The sequence below is a fragment of the Gorilla gorilla genome, chromosome 10 (genome assembly GCF_029281585.2).
Source record: "Gorilla gorilla gorilla isolate KB3781 chromosome 10, NHGRI_mGorGor1-v2.1_pri, whole genome shotgun sequence".
NCBI lineage: Eukaryota > Metazoa > Chordata > Mammalia > Primates > Hominidae > Gorilla > Gorilla gorilla.
In genome coordinates this window covers 116,299,498-116,325,417 of record NC_073234.2, presented here as the reverse complement: position 1 = coordinate 116,325,417, position 25,920 = coordinate 116,299,498, and the positions used below count along the sequence as shown (strand labels likewise).

Below are 25,920 nucleotides of genomic sequence, written 5' to 3'. Positions count from 1 at the left end.
AGGTTATGCTGCCATAACCTTATTTATTTCTGTGTTCCAGCCCTTAATACAGTTTGACTTCTATCATAGCAGCTTAAGCACATGTCCCTGTAGTGGGCATTCTTCCACATAAAGTTGTTTCCTAACATCACCTCTATTTCCTTTTCGGGAAGTCCCTCTCCCTCGCTGTGTGTAGTCAAGGTGGCAGAAGAAATCAAGGAGTCCTACCCTCCCACTATGAAGGCTGAAGGGAGAGGTCTTCTGTCCTATCATTTGTCTCAGCACTGTCTGTCCAACCAAGGGAAAGGTGCATAGCCAATAGAACTGTCCTCCTAAATCTTCAAAACGTGAGCCAAACGATGCAAAACTAGAAAAACCGGTAAGAATTCAATCATTCCAGATAGTCAAATAGAAGATATTCTAGGGCCGGGCGCGGTGGCTCACGCCTGTAATCCCAGCCCTTTGGGAGGCCGAGGCGGGCGGATCACGAGGTCAGGAGATCGAGACCATCCTGGCTAACACGGTGAAACCCCGTCTCTACTAAAAATACAAAAAATTAGCCGGGCGTGGTAGTGGGCGCCTGTAGTCCCAGCTACTCGGGAGGCTGAGGCAGGAGAATGGCGTTAACCCGGGAGGTGGAGCTTGCAGTGAGCCGAGATCGCGCCACTGCACTCCAGCCTGGGCGACAAAGCAAGACTCCGTCTCAAAAAAAAAAAAAAAAAAGAAGATATTCTATTCTAATCAAATAGCTATTCTTGATTTCTCTATTCCTTTTCCAAGGCTGGCTCTTTAGGTTTTCCATCCACATTCTTCAAATTTAAATTCCTTCTTTGTTTGGATTAAATGATTAGTTTCTCTTGTTGGTAACAAAGAACCCTGACTGATTGTCTCTCTTGGACATGACTGAGTGCCTTAAGACCCATGTTTAATAGAGTTCTGCACCATTTCAAAATACTCCAAGGAGGGCAACTTCCCACTAAATCCTTGTTAGTAAATAGTAGGCCCTCATAAATGTTTGTAAACTCAAAGGGGGATAAACATACTGAAATTGTTCAGGCAGATGGAACAGAAAATCTACAAGACTCCCAAATTCTCTCTTTTTGTTCTTAGTAACCAATCCGAGTGGGCCTTAGAGAACACTTCGGGAACAGGGATTATTAACTTTGTAAAAAATAGATGGATGACTTAATAGGCCTCAATATGACTAAATTGTCCAAGCTGCTACTAAGATCTATGACTCACTGCACATAAGAAACTCAGTTTGAGAGCTCTTCCATAATCTCCCAACAGAGAACTATGATGCATTTGTGCAAGTACACTAAAAATAAAGAGAATGGAACTGAAATCATATTCTACCTTGCCAGAATAATATGTTTTAAAAATACTTTTTTTAAATAAGAAGTTTCTAATTGTAACTTAATATATTTTTTTCTTAATTATAATTCTAGGCTAGAGGATTGGCTTTATTTATATTTTCAACCAATACTCGACATACGTAGGGTTTAAGGATCTATGATAAAATGATGGGTAGATAAGTAAAGTGATGTTTTTTTGTTTTGTTTTGTTTTTGTTTTTTTGAGATGGAGTTTTGCTCGTTGCCCAGGCTGCAGTGCAGTGGCGCGATCTTGGCACACCGCAACCTCCGCCTCCCGAGTTCAAGTGATTCTCCTGCCTCAGCCTCCTGAGTAGCTGGGATTACAGGCATGCACCACCACGTACGGCTAATTTTGTATTTTTAGTAGAGAGAGGGTTTCTCCATGTTGGTCAGGCTGGTCTTGAACTCCTGACCTCAGCTGATCCACCCGCCTCAGCCTCCCAAAGTGCTGGGATTACAGGCGTGAGCCACTGTTCCCGTCCAAGTGATGTGTTTTTAAGGTGAGGGAAGAGACTTGAAATATTAACTCACAATGTGGGCTGAATTAGCCCATGCTGATAAAACACCATTAGGAATATCTTAGTAACATTCATTTAATTGTATTATAGTAATATCAACACAGGATATCAATTAAAGGAAAGGACAGACTGAATCTACACTGCCTGCATTTGACTTTAATGGAATACTCAATTCTGGGCACTACATTTTCAAAGAGATAGCAATGAAACAAGAATGTCTCTAAGAGTGGAGAGGGTACAATGGTAAAGAAGTTGAGTATCATGTCATTCAAGGAAGCACTGCAGACACTAGGAAATGTTTCACCTGGAAAATAGCTAGGGATGAGTTTCTTAAACAACTGAAGGATTGTCATATGAAAGAAGAGTTAAGATTTACGCCATATAACTTCAGAATGCTAACCTAGACAGATTTTGACAAACAACATAAAATCATTTATTAAGAACCTACTAGGGACAATGCATGATGTTAGGAGTGACGGAAGATACAAAGATGAATTGAGGAGAGTTCCTGCCTTCTGGGAGAACTATAAGACCATAGAAACAGATGGACTTTGATAAGGCTTCTAAGTTCTGTGGAAGCATGGGGAAGTAGGGGAATAATTCCGACTATAAGATCTAGAAAGCTTCTTGGAGGAAGCAGAATTTGAGTTACATTTTGAGGAATGAGAAGGGCTAGTAGACATTTATTAGGGGAAGGGATATTCCAAGATGAGAGAGGAGCTTGAGCAATGGCAAAGAAATGGAAGAGTAAAAGCCTGCTTGAGAAATACTAAAAAGCCTGTGGATGCCTGAAGCTGAATAACATGGATAATGACAGTGTAAAATGAGATAAGCCTGGAAAAGTAGGGAGAGGCTAAATTGGAGAGGGCTTGAAAAGGTGGGCTCACAAGGCTGCACTTTCTTCTGGATAGCCATAACAATTTTAAGAAGAGGAGGGCTGATGCTAATTATCCTCTCTGGAGGAGAACCTTGGTGTCTGAGAGAACCACTGAAGACAATTGTCCAACATCTAAAACCTTCCACTGGGCTCTCCAGAATTCTCTGAATGTCATCAATCTCTTCTCAGATTGCCCCATTCACCTTCTTGCTCTAAGGAAAACCCGGATCTTCCCAGTGGTCATGCTTCCCTGTGGTTCTTTCACTTAGAACTGTTTTTCTCCAAAAGCCCTGGCACCAACGCATCTGAAAGAGGAGTAGATACCTTTCTTGAGTCTCAAATCCACCTTCAGACCATTCTTCTTCCCTCTTCCCCAAACACCTTCAGCCTTGAATCTCAAGTTGTTATACTACATCATCTTCTACACTTTATCTTTGTACTCTCCTGCTACCTGCCAGATCATGCTCCCTTATTTCTCAATAAAGTTAATGCCTGGCTTATCATTCTTCCCAAAACTCAATTCTTGACTCAATCATTTTCACATCTTGGCCTCTCAGTCCCCAGGAATTTTTTCATTCAATGATCTTGCCTTCTACCCTTTATAGTCCCTTATTTTGTACCTTGGCCTAAACCTTGTCATTACCAGTAACAGCATCTTGTGTTGATATTACTATAATAAAATTAAATAAATGTTAAGATATGTGCCACAATATTAGTGCCACACATTCCATTCTCTTACCACCTCTCTTATCCTTCCAGATCCTCCTTCTATTACCCTAACCCCCACACTTTTTTGAACCCTCTGGGAATTTCAACCGATTGATCTTACCAACTTTTCACTGTACCTCCTTCCCTTGATGTCTTGTACCCTCTTTACCAAATCACAAAATGAATCACTATCATCACTCCCTTCCATGCACCTTTGATTCCCTTTCTCTCTTTCCTACTTCCTTTGCAAAACCACACTGCTGTTCAAATCCAACTCACCACCAACTGTATGTCTTTACTCATGTAGCTACACAAAATTAAAAACTACACAATGATCATAACTAGTCCTACTTTAGTTTCATGACTATGAATCTCAAATCCCTTTTAATGTGAGTTGGCAAACATATTTCCCCTCTCCATATCTTTCTTTCTCTCTCTCTTTCTCCCTGTGGCTCCATTCTCATTCTCAGAGATGACCTTGCTTCTCACATTAAAGATAAAGCTGACAACATAGGAAAAGAACTTATTAGACCCTCAGCACACCTGCCAATATCTACATACGCCTCCTTCCCACCAGTTATCACAGATAAACTATCCATGGTCCTATTGTGCATAGCTCTCATCCTCTCACTGATGCCCACATCACAAATTCTCCCCTCTCTTGAACACCATAAATTATCTGCTGGAGAGCTGCTATTTTTAAAAGAAACTCTTGACCTTACTTCTCCTCCAGCTGCTGCCCTATTTCTTCACTACACTTCATAGCAAAACTGCTCAAAAAAGTTGCCTATATTCAGAGCATCTAATTTATATCCTCTCATCTCCCTTAAATCCACTTCAATCAGGGTTTCATCCCCACCACTCCACTAAAACGGCTCTTATCAAAATCACCATTGACCTCCACTTTACTAAAATCGACTAATTCTCAGTCCTCATCTTATTTGACTTTCAATAACATTTAGCCTAGAAAACCATTCTTCTCTTCTTGATAAACTTTTGTAATTTCTGAGATGTGGCACTTCTGGGTTTTCTCCATCTTTGCTGGTGGTTCTTTCTTGGCCTTCTTTGCTCGTGGTTTATGTCCTCTTTGACCCTTTATTATTGGAGTGTCCCAGATCTCAGTCCTTGATGCTCTCCCTTCTCCATTTATACTTCTTCCCTTGGTCATCTCTTTCAATCTCATTTCTTTAAATAGCACTTATATGTCAACAACTATTAGTTTTATATCTCTTTCACAGACCAATCATCTTTCAAACACCAGACATGGAGGTCAAACTACCACCCACAAGATCTTGCCAGCTCTCAATATTATCACATCTATAATCAAACTTCTGAACTCAGCCCCACCTTTGCCCTCAAACCCACCAAATCTGCTTCTCTTGCAGCCTTCTCCATCTCAGCTGATTTCACTCAGGCCAAAAAACTTTTCAGTCATCCTTTGCTCTTCTTTCTCTTTTATCCTACATCCAATCCATTAGGATATTTTGTTGGCCCAGCTTTAAAATATATCCAGACTCTAAATTCTCACCATCACTTCTGCCGTTCCTTGTCAGAGCTACCATCATTTCTCCAGTGGATCATTCTGGAGGCCTCCTATCTGACCTTTCTCCTTTTATCCTCTCCTCCTATAATCTATTCTTCCCATAGTCTATATTACATCCTGTTAAAATATAAATCAAATTATGGAATTCTTCTGCTCAAAACCCTGTAAGAGCTTCCTTACAATGGCCTATAAGGTCCTGCCCGATCTAGTCCCTACAACCTCACTGAGATGATTCCCCACCTCACTCACTCCACTCCAAGTTGAGGAGCCTCCATACTATTCTTCAAATTGCCAGACCCACTCTTACCCTACAACCTGTCCACTAACTGTCCCTCTGCTGGAATGAAGTTGCTCAGACATCCACATGGCTGTCTCAGAAACTTCTCGTCAGTGATTACACATCTTCATGACTCAGCCTACCCTGATCACCATGTTTAATATTGCAACATGCTACCCTCTTCCCCTACTTTTTCTTTTATCCATAATACTTATCCTTTCCCTAAACACTATATATTATATATAGCTTACATATAACTATAATATAGATTACACAGTTGGTCTCTTTAATATATTTATTTATTATCTCTTGCAGCTACTATGTAAACTCCCCAAGGGCAGGGACTTTTGTCTGCTTTGTTTACTGATGTATATCAGGTACTTGTTGAAAGAAAGGCAGGCAGAAAAATTCAGAAGCTATTGTAGTAGTCTAAAACACAGCTAATGAAGGTTTTGTTCAGTCCTACCCTACAAATATTTATTGGGAGTACAAAGATAAATAATCCAGAATCCCTGCCCTTAAAGACCTTTCAGTGGACAGATAGACAAGTAATTTCAAGATGTTCAAAGATAACAGAGCAAAACCAGGGCATCCTGGGAAGAAAGAACAGCAGGAGCAAAGGTTGGGAGGCATGAAACAGCATCACATATTTAGAGAAGTGAAAGCACATTGATATACTCAGATGTGATGGTCTATTTGATGAGCCAACTTGGCCAGGCTACAGTCTCCAGTTATTCAATGAACACTAATCTAGTGCTGCAATGAAGGTGTTTTGTAGATGCAATTAAAGTTCATAGTCAGTTGACTTTATGTAAAGGAGATTCTCCTTGATAATCTAGGTCAGTTGAAAAGCCTTAAAAGCAGAGCTGAAGCTTTTAAGAGCTGTGCCCAAGAGTTCCAGCCTGCCCTTGCAGATAGCCTGACCTATGAATTCAGACTTGCCTAGCCATCTCCCACAATGAAAGCCAATTCTTTGTAATTAGTCTCTAGTACATACTTTCTACTGGTTTTGCTTTTCTGAGTGAACCTTGATTGATGCACTATAGTAATAAAGCTTAAGGAAGAAGAGGGCAAAAAATGAAGGGTGAAAGCAGTAGGGGCCAGATCACAAAAGGCATTTGTTTTTAACATGCTAAGAAGTTTGAACTGGACCCTGTAATTGGTAGAACAAGCACAGTAACTGATTAGGGGTACAGATGAATCATTCTGGATTTGGTACGTACTGGGAAAGGAGGCAAGAGGAGGAAAGAGATGCTGGAGTGGGAGAAACCAGGAAAGTTACATGCGAGAGAAATAAGAGAAAGAACCCTAAGATTGTCATGGAAGCCAAGGAAACAGTGTTTGGGAAACAAGTGGGTTGTCCACCTTGGTCTGGTGCATCAGGAAAGTCTGGCAAGCATCCACTACATTGTGATAAAAGGAGGTCACTGAGGGCCCCAAAAACAGCCAGAATGGAATGGAGGAGCTAGAAACCAGATTGTGTTGGTTGCTCTCGACAGAACAGAGCAATCAAAAGTAAATTATTATTTTCAGAAGTTTGGCTTGGAAGGGAGGAGGAAAAAGTGGAAGAAGAGGGAAAAGGGTACAGTGTTAAATGATCAGAATGGTAGAAGCTTGAGCCTTTTCATAGACTGAAGGTAAACAGCTAGCCGTGTGGAAGGGTGAAAGAGATGAAAACAAGAAGACACATTCTCCTGAGGAAGCTTCAGAAGAGGTGAGAGGTGAGCATGGCTAAAGGACATGGGTAAGAGCTTGGTCAAAGACAGTGGGAGGCCCCTCATCTTCTGAAAACTGGAGGAAAGTAGGGAATGATGCGTAAAGAGCAACACATTTAAAGAAAGAGGATAAGGGACCTCCAGTAATTCATGCCCAACGGCCCTGGTGTTTCTTGATGGGTTAGGAAACAAGGTTACATGCTAAGAGAGAGAAGATGGTGAGACATGAGTAGAGATGGAGGCTGGCTTCAGTAGCAGCTATGTGGTCATCCACTAGGACATTACAGAGAGGAATCAGGATTGGGTGAGAGTTATTCTAAATGACTTATGAATTCTTTCACAATTTGATGTTTCTATAAAGTCACTTTGCAGGAACATTGCCTTGGTCACTGATATTTCCTTGAACCCAAAACAATGCCTAGCATGTAGCTGGCACTCAATACATATTTGTTCAATGAATGAATGAATACTTAAATGAGCTTTTCCCCCAAATAAGCACATAAGATGTTTTTACTTCATTTAATGTAGAATCATTTTAATATTTTAAAGAGATCACAGATGCTTCCCAGAAGACTTAAAACAATATAATATAATGACTCCAGTCTTCTCTCCTGATCTCAGGAGGATGTGGGCAAGCCAACACAGATAACCTAGGTTTCAAAGTGGGTGTTTTTTGGCTTGAATTTTTTTCCTGACCAATCTTAGAGCAAATTATCAGGAAAATGACCAAATCTCTATTTTGTTTTATTATATAATGAGCTTTCCCAAACTGAGCAAGAGTTTATGCACTCTGATTTTCATTTAGATTCTACCACTGTGCACACAGCCTCAACCTTCTCTGAACCACCAAGCTCTCTCCCCTCTTATTTGTCTTGGTGATATTTACCATTGACTGAGGAGAGCAGAAGGGGAAATAAAACAAGACTCCTAACAAAAGCAAGCTTAGCTGAAAGTATGGCATATTTACACAATAAAAATATAACGCAGACTGTGGTCAGGTTGCTACTGAAATGGGTCCCCGTTGAACTTCCCCATGCATCACCTGGGTGGAAGACTTTGGTTTTTCCATTAGTGATTCCAGAAGAGCTTGCCTCCATTTTTATTGACCTTCTGCCTGGTGGGAGTGAGGAATGCCTGACCACAGGCAGGCGACGACGTGATGCTGGGCGGCTTGCCACACTTCGCCGTTGATGGATTTGCAAACGCTTTTCAGCCCCATGAATAGATAAACTTAAACCTGGAATGAGAAATGGCACCATTAGACTGAAGAAGTCACTTCAGAATGGCTAAAAGGCTGTTACGCTCTCATATGAAGTCCAGAGAACAGAAGCAACCATGTTTCAAATTCTTAAGGTATGCATCACTCAAAAGCAGACATCCTTAGTTACCAAGACAAGACTTTTATGAATCAGGATCCAATCAGTCAAACCTGAAAATTCTCATAAAAATTCCTTCCAAAATGCTGGGAAAATGTGCACATATTTGACATGCTGTTGCCAAAGCAGTAGGGCTTAGGAACTACTGTTGGGGTATCTGGAATTTCAATAAAAATCAACAACTTTCTCCACAAGATTCACAGATAGGCCAAAGTTGTTGGCTAAACTCACATTTACACTCTTGATAACCTTAGAATTATATGCATCTTGAGAACTATTTTATTTGGAAATATTTCAAACATACCAAAAGCAAAACGAATAGTATAATGAACTCCATGTGCTCATCAACCAGTGTCAACAAATATCAAGATTTTTCCAATTTTTTTTTCATCGATCCCACTCCCTTTGTTGTTGATTTGCTTTTTAGATGCTGGAGTATTTAAAGCAAATTCCAGACATCATGTCAATCTCCTCAAAAGTAGTATTGATTACATCAGCTTATATAGATTACATCATTAATATGGACTCCATCTACTGATGCGTATCAACTGTATAAAGAAAGGCTGAGTTCAATGTGTATTTTTTTAAAACACTCATTGATCACCATTGGAGGTTCCTAAGATACCAATTCGTTACTCAGAAGATTAATAAAGGGAATAAAGCAAGCATTTATCCTGCCTTTCCTAGCCATTTTTTATTAGTTGATGAGGGAAAATTCTTCACTACAGAAGAATTCTTGCTAAGAAACACCGATAAGAAAGAGAATTAAAAATTATTTTGGATTTTTTGGTTTTCTGTCCCTGTGATAGTTTGCTGAGAATGATGGTTTCCAGCTTCATCCATGTCCCTATAAAGGACATGAACTCATCCTTTTTATGGCTGCATAGTATTCCGTGGTGTATATGCGCCACATTTTCTTAATCCAGTCTATCATTGACGGACAGAAAAAACCAAACACTGCATGTTCTCACTCATAGGTGGGAACTGAACAATGAGAACACTTGGACACAGGAAGGGGAACATCACACACTGGGGCCTGTCATGGGGTAGGGGGAGGGGGGAGGGATAGCATTAGGAGATACCTAATGTAAATGACGAGTTAATGAGTGCAGCACACCAACATGGCACATGTATACATATGTAACAAACCTGCACGTTGTGCACATGTACCCTAGAACTCAAAGTATAATAAAAATAAATAAATAAATAAGTAAATAAAAAGAGAAAGAAGGAGGGAGGGTGGGAGAGGGAGAGAGAGAGAAGGAAGTAGGGAGAAAAGAAAGGAGGGAAGGAGAGAAAGAGAGAGAGAGAAAGGCTGGAAGTAGGCTGGATGTTACTATTCCTGACACCTGTAATATTAGTATTTCTGGGCTTGAAATTCTTTTTTATGCAAATCCTTCCTTCTTTCTGAGTGAGAACTGTACTTTTTAATAAAAATTGTGTAACTGTAAGGATTACATTAGATAGTACATGTGAAACATTCAGAAAAGTAGCCGCAGGTATGTCTTAAGTATTGGAATCAGAGTGTGTAGGTTTGAATCATAACCTCTTCCTTTACTGGCCAGGTATTTCTAGGCAAGTTCATTAGCCTCTGAGTCTCAGGTTTCTTTATATGTAAATGGGATATAAAACAGTATCTACCTTATAATGTTGTTGTATGCATAAAATGGATATTGAACATAAAAAAATGGAATGTAAAAAAAATTATTTTAAAGCTACAATAAGAAGTCTACTAAAAACCCAGAAACAGGGAAAATAACAAGTCTGCTAAGAGGTAAACTGCAAAATCACCAATCATAGGTCATGTCAAAGGTAAGAAGGGTCACCTTAAATTTTCCCAGGGGAAAAAGAGGATATGACCTGGGCCAATTTGTAAACTCTAGCAAATCTTAAGGAAGGATGACTCAAATCAGATTAGGGCTTGTTAAGCCAGGAAAACATTAAAACAAACTGTAACAAATATAGGCAGCACTCATCTAAGAAACAGACTAAGTTCAAGAATTCCAGTTGCACCGCCAGACAGTCCTGACATATGGTTTTACTCTCCTTTATCCATTTAACTGCCCTCATTCCAACAGTGCTCACCAGATAACCTATGGATTAGGATTGGGCTTCCAGTACAGGAAGAGAGTTTTCACACTAGTGTTCCTGTCTACCTGGCAGCTAGGGTTCTCAGTGTGAGTTAACAGATGGACATCCTGGGCTTTCACACATCTACCTCCACATGAATTGCTTGGTATGAGTCTGCCCCCAAGATGTTGTTTCTAAGCCCACAATGCTGTGAGCCTAAGCCTTGGTCTCAGGAGATTCACCCAGGTTAGGACTGTCAGGCTGGGTGGCCCCTTGGGAGACAGGCTGGCAGGCTGCCCCCAGGCACTCTGATGCTCAGGTGCCTAGGCAAGTATAAGCCTTCTACTCCCAGAGGTCTCTCTCTATAAGTAGGACAGACACCACAGCATCAACCACACATGCATCATCCACATCATGGTGGAGTGGTTTTCTTCCACTCCACCATGCTCTGTGCCACTGGTGCATGTTCCCTGTTTCCATGGAGGTACAAACTGAACCATCTGTAGACCCATCAAGACTCCAGAAGAATGCAAACAGCTTTGTGGATGACAGATGAAGGGAAGGGGAGAGACATTTTAAGTCAACATCAGATGATACATGCACTCTTAGTCTGCAAATATGAAATAGACTGCTCTCCTGAAAAAATTTCTTCTTTTCCTTTTTGCAGAGGCTTATTGGGCTGAGGGGAACAGGATTCTGACTCAGCACAGCACTTTTAGCTTTTATATAACTTTTCTGAAGGAAGCACAAAATGACGTAAATGAGAATAGAAATTGTATCATGGAAATAAATGGCATGTTTTTTAAATATATAACTTGAAATTATGTTTTTAAAATATAATAATGTAGATCATAGCAAAAAATGTTAAAAATAAAAAATAATTCAAGAATATTACCAGGAGAAGATACGTATGAGGAAAGTGGGTATGTTACATGGAAATTTGGAAGGAATCTTTAATGCCTGAGAAAAATCCATGTTCTTCCTCTAGGAATTAAGGGTCCTCAAAGTACAGATAAAGGGCCTAGCCTAAAAGAGCTCTCCTCACACAAGGGCTAAGTCAATGGGAGAAAGAGAGATTTGTAAATAAATAGCTAGTATGCAAGATAGAAAATATACTCTGGGCATTTGAAAATGCTAACATTTATAGAACATTCTGAAGTCACATCTTTAGAAATGAATTGTCAGCCAATAAATTACATCATCCAATTTGTTCTTAGTCTAAAAAAAAAATTGTTGACACTATCTATTAAATGTCAGGCACCACACTCGATATTGATCATTATCCCATTAATGTATCTTCACAACCATAAGAGCCTGAGAATTGGTATCTATGTTTTACAAATGGGAAATCTGAGGCTCAAGAAGTTACTTGACCAAGGTCACACAACAAAGTGATTAACTGATATTTTAACCTTGCCTTTTTCCACTATACCATGCAGTCTAATGGATTCAATACCAATATAAACACTCATTGTTTTAAGCCTGCAGTGGTTCTGAATAGTAACTTAACAGAAAGCTATCCTGGGTGGGGGATAGATTGGAAGCCCAGAATGTTGAGAGTCCTTTGGCCTAAGCTCTTAAAGAACCATCTGTTTCTCCCCTCTCCCATGCTTGGCCCATGGCATCATCCAGGCTGAAATGTCCTCCTGATTCTTGATCAGCTGTCAAAGACCTTAGTAAGAACTATCTAGAGCTGTACCTTACCCTTGACACATTTCAGTTCCTCTGACCCACTCCAGTCTCTAGTCTTGCAGTTAGCCCTTATCATGTAATGCCCTTGAACTCTCATTCATCTGCCAGTACATGGATGGTCCATTTCTCAAACGTTCAAGAGTCTCTAATGACAAAGGTCATATTGTGCAGTTTTCGGATTCCTTCTTCATCTCTGAACAAAGTACTTTCCATAGGGCAGTTGTGAGGCGATGATCCCCCTTCAGTCCCTTTTCCCTCTGCACTTGGCACGCTACATGGTGCAGACATCTTGGGCACAGATGGCACAGTGCCAAAAGCCAGTCAAGGAAATAACACTGAGCATGCTTCACTGTGCAGCAAATTTTTCATTTAGTGCTTCCTGTTTTATTGTATCCTCACTGTCTTTCCTAGGCTCCCTGAGGTCAGAAACTTAGCTGCCTCCCTCAGCCTCATCAGATAGCCTCCTCTCCAACCCAGCTGAGAAGATGGGGTCCAGGTGATGTAAAGTTCCTAATCTTCCTCCTTTCAACCTCAAATAATCATTACAAAAATACCTTTTCCTCTTGAGACACACTGTCTACCTTACTTGATAAAAGACCCAAAGTCAGAACCTTGGGAAACACACACCTTGGGGGATAAAGTGAGGTTAGTACAAAGTAGTGGCTAAAATGTGGATGCTGTAGCCAGAATTCTGGGCTCAAATCTTGGCCACACCATTTACTACCTATGTTACTTAATGCATTTATTTAAATTTTTGCCTCCGTTTTTTCACCTGTAAAATGGGGTAACAATAATTCATACCTGATAGGGTTTTGTGAGAATTGAGTTTATATCTGCAGAGTGCTTATGGCAATGTCCAGCATAATGGGTGCTCAGTACAAGTTAGCTGCCATCATTAGCTTCTATTATATCAATGATTCTCCTCAATCTTCATTTTTACCCATTAGGCTCTAGCGTTTATACCATTGCCTCTGCTCATCTGTTTTTAAACTCTTGCTTTGGCTTTTGTTTTCATGACACTTAAGCTTCTTGCTACCTCCCCTTACTTTTTTAAACTCTTTCTGTTCCTGTTCCCAAAGGTGGGTATATTAGTTCCCAAAGCCCAATTTAACAAATTACAGGTGAAAAAACTGAGGCAAAAATTTAAATAAATGCATTAAGTAGCATAGGTAGCAAATGGTGTGGCCAAGATTTGAGCCCAGAATTCTGGAAGATTTCCAGTCCTTGCCTCCTTCAGCTTCTCATGGGCGCCAGCATTCCTTGGTGTTCCTCGCCTTGTGACAACATCACTCCAATCTCTATCTCTGTGATTATATCACCTTCTCAGTGTTTGTGCCTAATCTCCCTCTGCCTCTCTCTTATAAGGACGCTGGTTGTGACATTTAGGGATCACCTGGATAATTGAGGATAATCTCCCTATCTCAAGATCCCTAACTAAATCACATATGCAAAGGCTCTTTTCAAACAAGGTAACACTTTCAGGTTCTGGGAATTAGAATGTGGACAGATATTTGGGAGCCATTATCAGCCCACCACAGTGGGAATTTTCCAAAGTTTTGATTTTGGCCTTTTCTTCTCTCCATCCTGTCCATCCTTGGGGATGTTATGCACTCCATATCTCCACCTGTACTCTCTGTGTGATCAGCTCCCCATGTCATGCCTCCCACTTTACTCTGTCTCCTAAACATCAAGCCTATGTTTCCTGCTTGGTCTGAGTTTTCTCTCGAGACACTTGATGAGTATATGGGAACACAATAAATGACTAATATTTTAATAAATAAAAATCAAAGGCCAGGCACAGTGGCTCACGCCTATAATCGCAGCACTTTGGGAGGCCAAGGCGGGTGGATCATCTGAGGTCAGGAGTTTGAGACCAGCCTGGCCAACATGGTGAAACCCCATCTCTGCTAAAAATACAAAAAGTAGCTGGGCATGGTGGTGGGTGCCTGTCATCCCAACTACTCGGGAGACTGAGACAGGAGAATCGCTTGAACCCAAGAGGCGGAGGTTTCAGTGAGCTGAGATAGCACCACTGCACTCCAGCCTGGGCAACAAAGAGCAAAACTCTGTCTCAAAAAAAAAAAAAAAAAATCAAAGCTCAGATTTTCTTTAAGGCTCTCAAATATTTTCTTTACTCCTCAAAAATCCTACCGAAAAAGTGAAAATTTTCTGAATAACATAAAATTCTTAGGTGTTCTTTCTCTCTGGCCCACTTCCAAGGTGCACTATTTCTGGCTTCACTGCACAGTTAGCAGTGTGCCTATGTAAAATGATTTGCTTTCATCCAAATGTCATTTCTGTGATTCAGAAGGACTCTATGCCACAGGAACATTTGTCGTTCTGTCAATGTTTTACAACTCACAGCAATGCTGTCTATGTGTTGCATTACTCTTCTTGTCATTTCTTAGGTAAATTACTTTTCAAAACACTGAAAAACTATGTTTTGAATGTCACCATCACACACAAAACATAAGACTCATCTATTCTTAATTTAAAAAAAAAACCTGTAGAAGGGAATATTTATTTCTAGTTTCCTCTTTAACTGCAAAGTGGAGGGTAAATCCAGTGCTTCACCTTCCTGGAACATTGACCAGAAGGAAGGTGGGAACTCTCTTGGTTACTCTCAGGTCTGAATTTACTTTTCCAAACTTTCTGGAGCTTTTCTAATATCCTCTCTTATTTGACTCAAAGGACACTTGACAAAATGTTTATAAAATAGACTGATACCCTCCCACATCCGAGGGAGGAAAAAGCTCAAACACATAGGTATACATGCGGAAGAGGAAGCACCTCATGTGTCATTAGCTTAGGTATGTTCCCATGAGAGGGGGCAGAATTTGTGCTATCTTAGTTAAGTGAGCTCAGGTGGACCCACAGAAAACAGGTTTGGAGGGGCTTTGAGCATCAGAGTTGGTGGGTAACTGAACGTAGGTGCATTTCTGAGAGTGGTATGAGTTCTAACCCACGTAGGACCGCCCCCGCTCCCCCCCACCGCCGAACCCAGAGACCTGAAGATAGGTTGTTGCTTAGTCTCAATAGGGCTGATGAGAGGATTTGCTACTGCGCAACCATCCTCCATCACACCAGGTCCTTGGCCCTGTCATGCCTCCTTTTATTTCTCTTCTCACTTAGTGTCAGGCTACTTGACAGATTAGCATCAGCATGTCACAAAAATCTGGCAGTACCAACACATCAAAGCCAGGAAGAACTTTCTGCCACGGTGCTGTCCTTTGTAATTCTGTTACAATTATGTCTAAAGCCACGTTAATCGAGCGTTTAAGCGCATTGAAAAGAAACCAACATGCTAAGGACTAGATATAATATTTTCTAGATCTAACCTTTGGCTCAATATCTATATGAAGAATTTATAGATCAGAAAGGTTAAGAGCCTGTAAGAATGTTTGACCAGCGTTACTTAAATTCAAATAAAGTGCTGCAGTCACATTATTGGTGCTTTCTCTCCTTCAAATCCTCCTTTAGATTCTTTACAGGCTTTTTGTAACTTATTTCTTTCCTGTTGCTGAGGCTGAGTGAGAATCTCCCTTTTAATCCCCCTGCGACCAAATTCTATCAGGACTTCATTTCAGGAAACCACAGTGGCAGAGTAGATTATTGCCCCTGATTCGTAATTCATAACTTCTCTCTGCCATGTGACTTGTTAGTACTTCCCAATAGAGAGAGAAGGTATATTCCTTGCTCCATTGGTTTTGGACTTGGCCACCATGACTTGCTTTAGCCAAAGGGATGTTAGCAAACAGATGAAAGCAGAAATGTGCTTGTGTGGTTTAGGCTTGGTCTCTTTTGCTTCTGCTATTATCATAAAAAGCACATGTCCCGACTAGCCATGGGTCCCAGAAGGAGACACTAAGAACAAACTCAAACCTGATCTGCAACCTGGACCAAGCCTTACTCAAACCAGCCAATATCAGGCAAACAACCGCTGCCTGAAAAAACCCTGAACAAAAAGACAAATGTTTCTGGGTGTGAACCACTGAGATTTGGGTTTGTTGGTTCATAGAAAAAACTTGATGAACACAGCTCCAATAATGGTCTCCATAAGGTGAAAATGAAACAGTGCTGGTGCTTACAGTTTGGTCCTAAGTAGTGAGCTCATGAAAAAAAAAAAAATCCTCCTTCTTGCCTGAAATGCTCTCTTTCATAGCCCTAATCCAATATATTCTCCTAAGATCAGCTCATTCACCACCCTTCTGAAGAAACCCCATTATTCCCAACCCCTAACTCTACCAAGCATCCCCAGAACCCTCAGCTCACATGTCCCTCCCCTGCACTCTGTTAGCACCTGGTGCATAACTACACCAAGACCTACCCACCTGCACTGTAATTGTCTATATATATGTCCCCTGAATGCGGGGCCAGGACTGTGTCTTATTTCATGCCTATCACAATGCCTAGCTCACAGTAGACATTAATGTAAATAGTTCTAGAAAGAAACGGAGGGTGCCAGGGGTGGCAGGGAGCCGGCAGGACAGGTATCAAACAAAGTACAGACAACCCTCCTTATCTGCAGGTCCCATGTCTGTGGAATAAACCAACCTCGGATAGAAAATATTCAGAAAAAAAAAAAACTACAATTAAAACAATAATAAAGGAAAATAAATTTTAAAATACAGTATAACAACTATTTACATATCATTTACATTGTACTGGGTATTATAAGTAATCTAGAGATTATTTAAAGTATATGGAAGGATGCACATAGGTAATATGTAAATACTTTGCCATTTCATGTAAGGGACTTGAACATTTTGGTATCTGGGGAAGGGAGGGAGGTGGTTATCCAGGAACTAATCTTTCTAGGGATACCTAAGGAAGACTACAGGTAACTAAACTCAAATATTCTCAAATGCCAGACTTCTGTTACGTTGATTTTGTCTGGAGAGTGTTCAGTCCCTGGGAGATTAGCTAAGACCTTGGAAGACGGGGTGAGTAAGGGGAAGTGGTCATTGAAGACAACCTTGAATAGCTTAGCCTTCCCACTCTCCTTTCCTCAACCCTACTAGCCCATCTACAGTGAAAACAACCTGAGATTTTTTTTTTCATTCATAAAGAGTGATTTAAAACTCTTTAAATGTTGTAGTATATAGCCAAAGGAGACGAAAGTAGTATGTCCAACAGCTATCAGTACTCCTGTGGTCACTGCAACTTTAGACACAATAGCCAAAACACAGCCATAATATGGAATCTAAGTATCTATCAATGGAAAAATTGACAAAGAAAATGTGTGGTGGATATATTCAAAGACATTCTATTCACCCTTAAAAAGAAAAACAAGGAAAATCCTGTCATTTGCAATAATATGGATGAACCTGGAGGACATTAAGTAAAATAAGCCAGGCACAGGAAGACAAACTCCCCATGATCTCAGTTATTTGTGGAATTTTGAACTCATAAGTAGCAGAGAGTAGAATGGCGGTTACCAAAAGCTGGGGGGTGGAGCTCAGTTGTGGAGATGTTGGTCAAAGGATACAAAATTTCATTTAGACAGGAGAAATAAGTTCTGGGGATCTATTATACAAAATAGTGGGTATACTTAATAATAATGTACTGTATTCTTAAAAATCACTAACAGAGTAATTTTAAGCATTCTCACCATAAAAATTGACAAGTATGTGATATAACATATGTATTAATTGCATTGATTTAGCTATCCCACAATGTATACACATTTCAAAACTTTATGTTATAAATGATAAACATATACAATTTTTATTTGTTAATTGAAAATAAGCACATAAATAAAATATTAAAATAAAAATAAATCTTAAAAAATAAAGTAGATGTCATTGGGTAATTAATTGCAAATTAAAACAACAATGAGATACCACTCCCCATCTATTAGAATAGTGAAAATCAAAAACACCAACAACATCAAATGATGGCAAGAATACAGTGCGACAGGAACCTTCATTCACTGCTGGTGGAAATACAAAATGGTATGGCCACTTTGGAAGACAGTTTGGCAGTTTCTCACAAAACTCAACTTACTCTCGCCATACAATCCAGCAATCATGCTCCTTGGTATTTACCCAAGTGAGATGAAAACTTATGTTCCCACAGAAACCTGCGCATGAATGTTTACAGCAGTTTTATTCATAATTGCCAAAACTTGGGAACAACCAAGATGTCCTTCAGTAGGTAAATTGACAAATAAACTGTGATACATTCAGACAATGGAATATTATTAAGCATTAAAACAAAACGAACTGTCAAGCCATGAAAAGACATGTGGGAACCTTAACTGTCCATTTACTTACCTTAAATGTTCAAGAACCATTACTAAGCGAAAGAAGCCAGTCTGAAAAGGCTACATATTACATAGTTCCAACTACATGGCATTCTAGAAAAGGCAAAACTATGGAGACAGTAAAAAGATCAGTGGTTGCCACGAGGAAAGAAGAAAGGAGGGAGAAATAGGCAGAGCACAAGGGATTTTTAGGGTAATAAAACTACTCTGTTTAATGCTATAATGGTGCATACACATTGTAATAAATTTGTCAAAACCCACAGAATGTACAACACCAAGAGTGAACGCTAATACACACTATGGACTCTGGGTGATGATGTGTCAATGTAGGTTCATCAATTGTAATAATTGTACCACTCTGGTGTGGGAAGGTCATAATAGAGGAGGCTATGCACATGTAGGGGCAGGAGATACACAAGGAATGTCTGTATTTTGCAGTCAGTTTTGCTGTGAACCTAAAACTGCTCTAAAAAATACAGGCTATTAAAAAAGATGCTATTCACTGCTGGTAACATAAGAAAATGGGGGCTCTCAGACATGGCTATCTCACCATTCGCAATCAGATCATTTGACAAAACTAAAAATTTCATACCCATATAAGGTTTCTCTCACAGATATTTAATATATTTCAAATTGCCACTAAATGTTATTTCTTACTACTTAAAAATAGGATCATCTCTTTGGACCCAATAATTCTACTTCTAGGAAGTTATCTCAAGAAAATGATAAGACATACTAACAGTTACGTAAGAAAATGTTCCATTCAAAATTTTTATTAAATAGGGAAGCAACAGAGAGATGGACTTTTGTGTTGAATGGATATTCGTGCATATTCTGGGTCTATCTTGTAGTAGCTGTGGAACTTCTGATGAGTTATGATTGAGTTACTACGTGAGCTTCAATTTCCTCTTTTACAAAATGGGAGTTTAAATTCATACTTCAAATATTCATAATAAGGGCTAAAAAAAGTATATGTTTTCACACAGCATGGTGCCTGACATACTCAATAAATAGCATGGTGCCTGACATACTCAATAAATAGTACTTAGTATCATAATTATAATTAATACTGACATAACTATAATAATTATGATTATAGTAATATTAGAAACTAGAAAAATAACTGTTAATAGGGCAATAGTTAAATATATTATGGTCCACTGATAGGTTAGAATGCCATCTAGCAAACATGTTGGTGAAAAATGGATTTATGATATGAAAAATTCATTTATTCTTCAAATTAATTTATTCTTCCATTTATTTATTCAGTCAGTCCTTATTGATTGTCTTTCTCATTTGAACACTGATTTATGAGGATATAGAACATTAAGTGTTGAACTAGTTTACGTCCCACCAACAGTGTAAAAGTGTTCCTATTTCTCCACATCCTCTCCAGCACCTGTTGTTTCCTGACTTTTTAATGATTGCCATTCTAACTGGTGTGAGATGGTATCTCATTGTGGTTTTGATTTGCATTTCTCTGATGGCCAGTGATGATGAGCATTTTTTCATGTGTCTGTTGGCTGCATAAATGTCTTCTTTTGAGAAGTGTCTGCTCATATCCTTTGCCCACTATTTGATGGGGTTGTTTGTTTTTTTCTTGTAAATTTGTTTGAGTTCATTGTAGATTCTGGATATTAGCCCTTTGTCAGATGAGTAGTAAACTAGTTCAACCATTGTGGAAGTCAGTGTGGCGATTCCTCAGGGATCTAGAACTAGAAATACCATTTGACCCAGCCATCCCATTACTGGGTATATACCCAAAGGACTATAAATCATGCTGCTATAAAGACACATGCACACGTATGTTTATTGCGGCATTATTCACAATAGCAAAGACTTGGAACCAACCCAAATGTCCAACAATGATAGACTGGATTAAGAAAATGTGGCGCATATACACCATGGAATACTATGCAGCCATAAAAAATGATGAGTTCACGTCCTTTGTAGGGACATGGATGAAACTGGAAATCATCATTCTCAGTAAACTATCGCAAGGACAAAAAACCAAACACCGCATGTTCTCACTCATAGATGGGAATTGAACAATGAGAACACATGGACACAGGAAGGGGACCATCACACTCTGGGGACTGTTGTGGGGTGGGGGGAGGGGGGAGGGATAGCATTAGGAGATATACCTAATGCTAAATGACGAGTTAATGGGTGCAGCACACCAGCATGGCACATGCATACATATGTAACAAACCTGCACATTGTGCACATGTACCCTAAAACTTGAAGTATAATAATAATAATAATAAAAATAAGAGACTACCTATAAAAAGAAAAAAAAAAGAACATTAAGTGTTAAGGCTGAAAGGGACGAATTTCCAAGGTGTTCATTTCCCCCAGTCTGGGCCTCGTTTTCCTCATTTGTAAACTGAAAGGCTGGAGATGGTCCCTGTGCTGGTGACGTTTTGTGGGCCTCCACCTACTTCAAATCCATTCTCCACCTGTTCTGTGTCCTGGGAAGGTGACTCCTTCATCACCTGGGCTCCCTCACAGGCCTCCAGTTGGCCTCAGCCAATGGAGGCACAAGAAGGAGCTAAAGGTTGGGAGGAAAAACAGGCTGAGTTACTTCTTCCCTGCTCCCTTCCTGTGTCAATACTTGTGAAGGCCCTAGCCATTTGGAAAGCCCTCTGCAAGGTCTACTCCTATTGAGTAGCCCCTTTCCCAGGGCTCCTGCTCTTGCGTGGCTCCAATATTGCCCTTGCCTCTTGAGGCATATTTTATAAAGGCTCCTCACCCTTGCTAGACCCTGGGTGCTTCACCATCTCTTGTCAATTTCCATAACCCAGCCACTCCTTTGTAACATCTTTATTAAAATCTGTTTGTTTATTGGAATTCTGATTCCTAACTGAACCCTCACTGTGAGAGTCTTGAAAATCCACCCCTTTCCATTTTAACACTTAATGTTTCTACATCCTATAAATCAACTGGAACATACTGAAAACCTCCTTGTAAGGTTCTCAAATACATCACATTTGCTACCGTTTACCTTTATTTCCCAAGATTTTCTCATTTTGTGTCAATTTGGGTCATCTTTTTTTCCCTCCCTGCTCTGAATGCCAATCTAAATCCTGAATTTCTCACTTTGTCTCGCCCTGTGATACTTAATTTATCTTAAACCTTTACATTCTCACTCAGGGAAATACTTAGGAAGCAGATATTTATTTCCTGTCACCTCACAAAAGTTTAAGGGTTTTCCTTGTGTTCTGTGGACTTAGGCACAATGTAGCCCACCCTTGACCTCCCACAGCTAGACATAAACTCTATATCATCACAACAGGAAATTCTCCCAAGTGATATTTAAGGATGTGAACTAGATAGAAGTAGGCAATTGTAAGTTTATAGTTTAAAAGTAATACCTTGGGGAAAAGGTTCTTTCTGACATCTTCAATTATTTATTGAATTATTCATTTAATAAATATTTGTCAAGAGCTTTCTCTGTGCCAAACACTGAGGATTCAGAAATTAAAAGACAGAGTCCTTGCACTCATGAGCTCACTGTCTGACAGAGGCATTCCCCAGTACTAAAGCAGCAAAGGCAAGGACAGCTAATGCACTTCGCAGGAGGACATGACATCAATGACTTTCCTGGGTTTTAGAAAGAAAAAAAAAAAAAGAAAGAAACCCAAGGTCATTTGGTTTCTCCTTTAGGAGCAAGAGAGGAATCTCTGGTTTTCCTAAAACAAATTTAACTATTTGGCATTTTTCATAAGAGAGTAGCATGGTCAAATATTATCATACCCTAGGCAGTCAACAAAAATAGCTGAGTAGGAACTAGATATCTACCTCACATGGTGAAACCTATGCATAATGAAAAAGTATACTCTGCAATCCTAAATTTCAGTGGGCCACTTATTAAATGAGATCACCAAGTGAGCTGCTTAAATGGCTTAGGAATATTATTTCTTAAGATCCTTGGACTCAATTTTGCAGCTTATCTTGGCAGTCAAAAAAGTGCTTCTCGAAGTGAAACATGAAATGGTTTACTACCAGAAACATAAAATGATAAGCACTAACCCCCTAAAGGGAACACTGCTTTATATAAGATTTTGGTCACTTAGCCAAGTGAGCAAAATGTAGTTTAAAAAAATTTTTTACAGGCAATCTATTGTCCCCAACAACTACTAAGCCCTACCCCTGCTAGGCCCAAGGATAGAAACGAGGATGAAAAAGGCAGAATCTATGTCTACAAGAGGAGATCATTCTTGCCAGGAAAAAAGTTGTGCAGAAGTGACTCTAACAGAAGGAGACGTCAAAGATGCACAAGGTAGACTATGTAATCTCTGAGGGGAGAAAGGGGTCAGCATGTTTTTTTCTGTAAAGAGCCAGAGCATAATTTATTTTGGGCTTTGTGGGCCATATGGTCTCTGTTGCAGCTACTCAACTCTGCTATTGTAGACCCAAAAGCAGCCACAGACAATACATAAACGAATGAGTGTGACTGAGTTCTAATAAAACTTATAAAACTAAGCAATAGGCTGGATTTGGCCTGTGGGCTGTAGTTTGCTGACCTCTGACTTACAGGGTTCAGGGAAAGGCTACCAGGGAAAGCTTCACAAAGAGAGTGGTGGGTATTGTCACTAAGCCTCATTGCTGGGTAGATTTCTCATAGGCAGAGATGGAGGAGAAGAGCACACCCCCCATGGTGAGGTTCAGGTATGAAAGAACAAGGCTCATTCATGAAAGGAAAAGATGTCCTGTTTCAAGCATGTTTAAGATGCGTGAGCAGTAGCTGGTTGTTGAGACTGAAAGCAACAATCTTCACAACATACTTTTGTATGAATTTTTTAAATTTTTAGGGAATTCCTGAAGAAAACTCACTTATATGCTACACTGGATGTAGTCTCCATGCTAAGACAGCGGGGAATCACTTAAGATGCGGGAGCAAGGTGGAAGGGAGGGGCGGGTCTGGGGGTGGGGGTTGCATAATCAGAGCAAAGGTTTAAGAATACTGTTCTACTTCAACTGGGGCAACAAATCAGGGTAACGGTCATAGAAGCCTGGATCAGAGCAGTGGAAGTGGGGACACAAATAGATTAAAAGATAGTTTGAAAGTAGATTCTTTAGTATTTGATAACTTTTTTGATGTTTAGTGGTAAATGAGAGGGAAAGAATAAAAATTGACTTCGGATCTAAAGACAGTAATAGAAATAAGAACACGGATGGAATATTTCGGTAGGCAAGATGTTAAGTTCAGCTTTGTGGCTCCCCTGGGACATCCAAACAAAAATGTTCACCTAGTACTGCCAGAAATAAAGGTATAGAGCTTGGAAATGCGTCCAGCTGGAGTTCTTTGCCTAGGGATGAATGCTAAAGCTTTGAGAGAGGCTGCAACTTCCGAAGAAAATACAAGAAATCACAGATAAAATCTTGAGGGCATTTCTACCAGCAACCAAAAGGAGAGTAACCAAGTTCACAGCAACAATGGTTAGCACGTATTCATGGTTTACTATGTCTCAGGCATTGTTCTAAGAGTCATGAATATATTAATTCATGGAATTACCACATCAATCATATGTAGTCCAGGCACATTCTTTATCCTCCTTTTACAGATGAGAAAATTGAGTTACAGAGATATTGCATAACTTACCAAAGGTCATGTTTATGAGGCACAGCCTAGCTTTGAACCCAGGCAGCCTGGCCAGCAATACTGCTCTCAGCAGAAGAAGGTCCACTGGACTGCATGCTAAAGGAAGGTCCGAGAAATTGAGAACTGAGAAGAACAAGGTTTAAAGTGGACTGAGACAAAAATGGGTGTCAGGACACAAGAAGCTGAAACATAAGAAGATGGGCTGGTAAACAGAGGAAGCGCCGACAGTGAATCCAATACACTGAATGTCGGTTGTGTGGTAGACAGAGTGATGGCTCTGCTAAAATGCCCAACTCTTCATCTCTGGAACCTGTGAATATGTCACCTTACATGGGACTAACAGGGACTTTGCAGATTTGATTAAGGACTTTGAAATGGAGGGGTTATCCTGGGATATCCAAAAGGAAGGGGGGCAATCTAATCACATAAGACCTCAAAAACAGAGAACCTTTGGTGGCTTGGATCAGAGAGACATTATGTTGCTGGCTTCAAACATGAAAGAGGGACCATGAGTCTAGGGATGTGGCAGCCCTAGGAGCTGGAAAAGGCACCGAGGCTGGGTATGGTGGCTCATGCCTGTAATCCCAGTATTCTGGGAGGCCAAGGCGGGCGGATCACCTGAGGTCAGGAGTTCAAGATCAGCCTGGACAACATGGTGAAACCCCACCTCTACTACAAATATTAAAATTAGCTGGGCATGGTTGCACATGCCTGTAATCCCAGCTACTCGGGGGGCTGAGGCGGGAGAATTGCTTGAATGCGGGAGGCAGAGATTACAGTGAGCTGAGATCGCACCGCTGCACTTCAGCCTGGGTGATAGAGCGAGATTCCATCCCAAAAAACAAAGGCCATAAAACAGATTCTCCCCTAGAGTCTCCAGAAAGACAGAAGGAACACAGCCCAGCTAATACCTTGATTTTGGCCCAGTGAGACCTGCACCAGACATCTAACTCACGGAAATGTAAGATAAATTGGTGACATTTTAAGGCACTGAGTGTGTGGTAATTTGTTACAGAAGCAATAAAAAACTAATACAGGTCCCCAACTCTCCTTAATCTAATCAGTATTCTCAAAAATGCCCCTGGTCCATCAGCTTAACCCAGGTTACAGCCACTGATAGGCCTTCCCCAAAGTCAGCACAGCCTCCAAGGCAGTGGTCATGGGGGGCCCTGTGGAGGAGGGAGACTGTGAAGCTGGCCCTGTCTGAATTTCCTTAATCGATATTTAATTTCCTTAACTGACCATAGGACAAATGTTAATTCAGAGAAGCCTAAAAATTTATCAAAACTTCACAATGCAAGCCACTAATTATTTACTGACTACAGTTCTATGCTAACAATGGTGCAATTAGATCTTTAGCCATATAATGTGCCTCTAGACAGTTGGTTTAACAAATGTTTGAAAAACAGAAACAACATGACATTAAATTGCATGAACTTTGAAATGTAACTTTTTAATTAAATCTACAATGATTAATTCATAGAACCCATATATGTTATTTATGTGATTTGAGTTATAAAGCTGATCTTGACTAATTTCAGCAGTGACTTAATTATATTTCTGATATGGTTAATAATTAATGAAAATCCCTCTAGAGGACAACCGTTGTATTTTAAGGCCCATTTGAAATGCCTTAAAATATTTAAAAATTGTGTTCCATTTTCCCCATTTAAAATAATTTACCCCCTACTTATTTAGCAAAAGGATTTGAGATAGCTCAAAACAAGGCACATATCCACGTTTTCATTCTATATGATCTTTTTTAAAAGTTGTTTTGCCAACATTGCTTCCTACTGCTGAAAGTCTGTCCTTAAAGTCAAATTTCAATATATTGAGTCAAGTAGCAGATAGTAATGTGAATAGTGTAAGCCTACACTATCACATTTTGCCAGTACCTAATTTAGTAAATGTGGAACAGCA

At 39.9% G+C, this 25,920-nt stretch overlaps 1 protein-coding gene across 5 annotated transcripts in view; it reads right to left on the bottom strand.

Moving 5' to 3' along the window:
- ANO4 (anoctamin 4) overlaps positions 1-25,920 on the bottom strand; it is a 417,441-nt gene that overhangs the window by 225,107 nt on the left and 166,414 nt on the right. For all 5 annotated transcript variants that reach the window (XM_055358773.1, XM_055358771.1, XM_055358774.1 and 2 more), the window contains one exon: positions 8,035-8,229. In XM_055358773.1, coding sequence (XP_055214748.1) covers positions 8,035-8,229 — 195 coding nt within the window. The remainder of the gene's footprint in view (positions 1-8,034; positions 8,230-25,920) is intronic.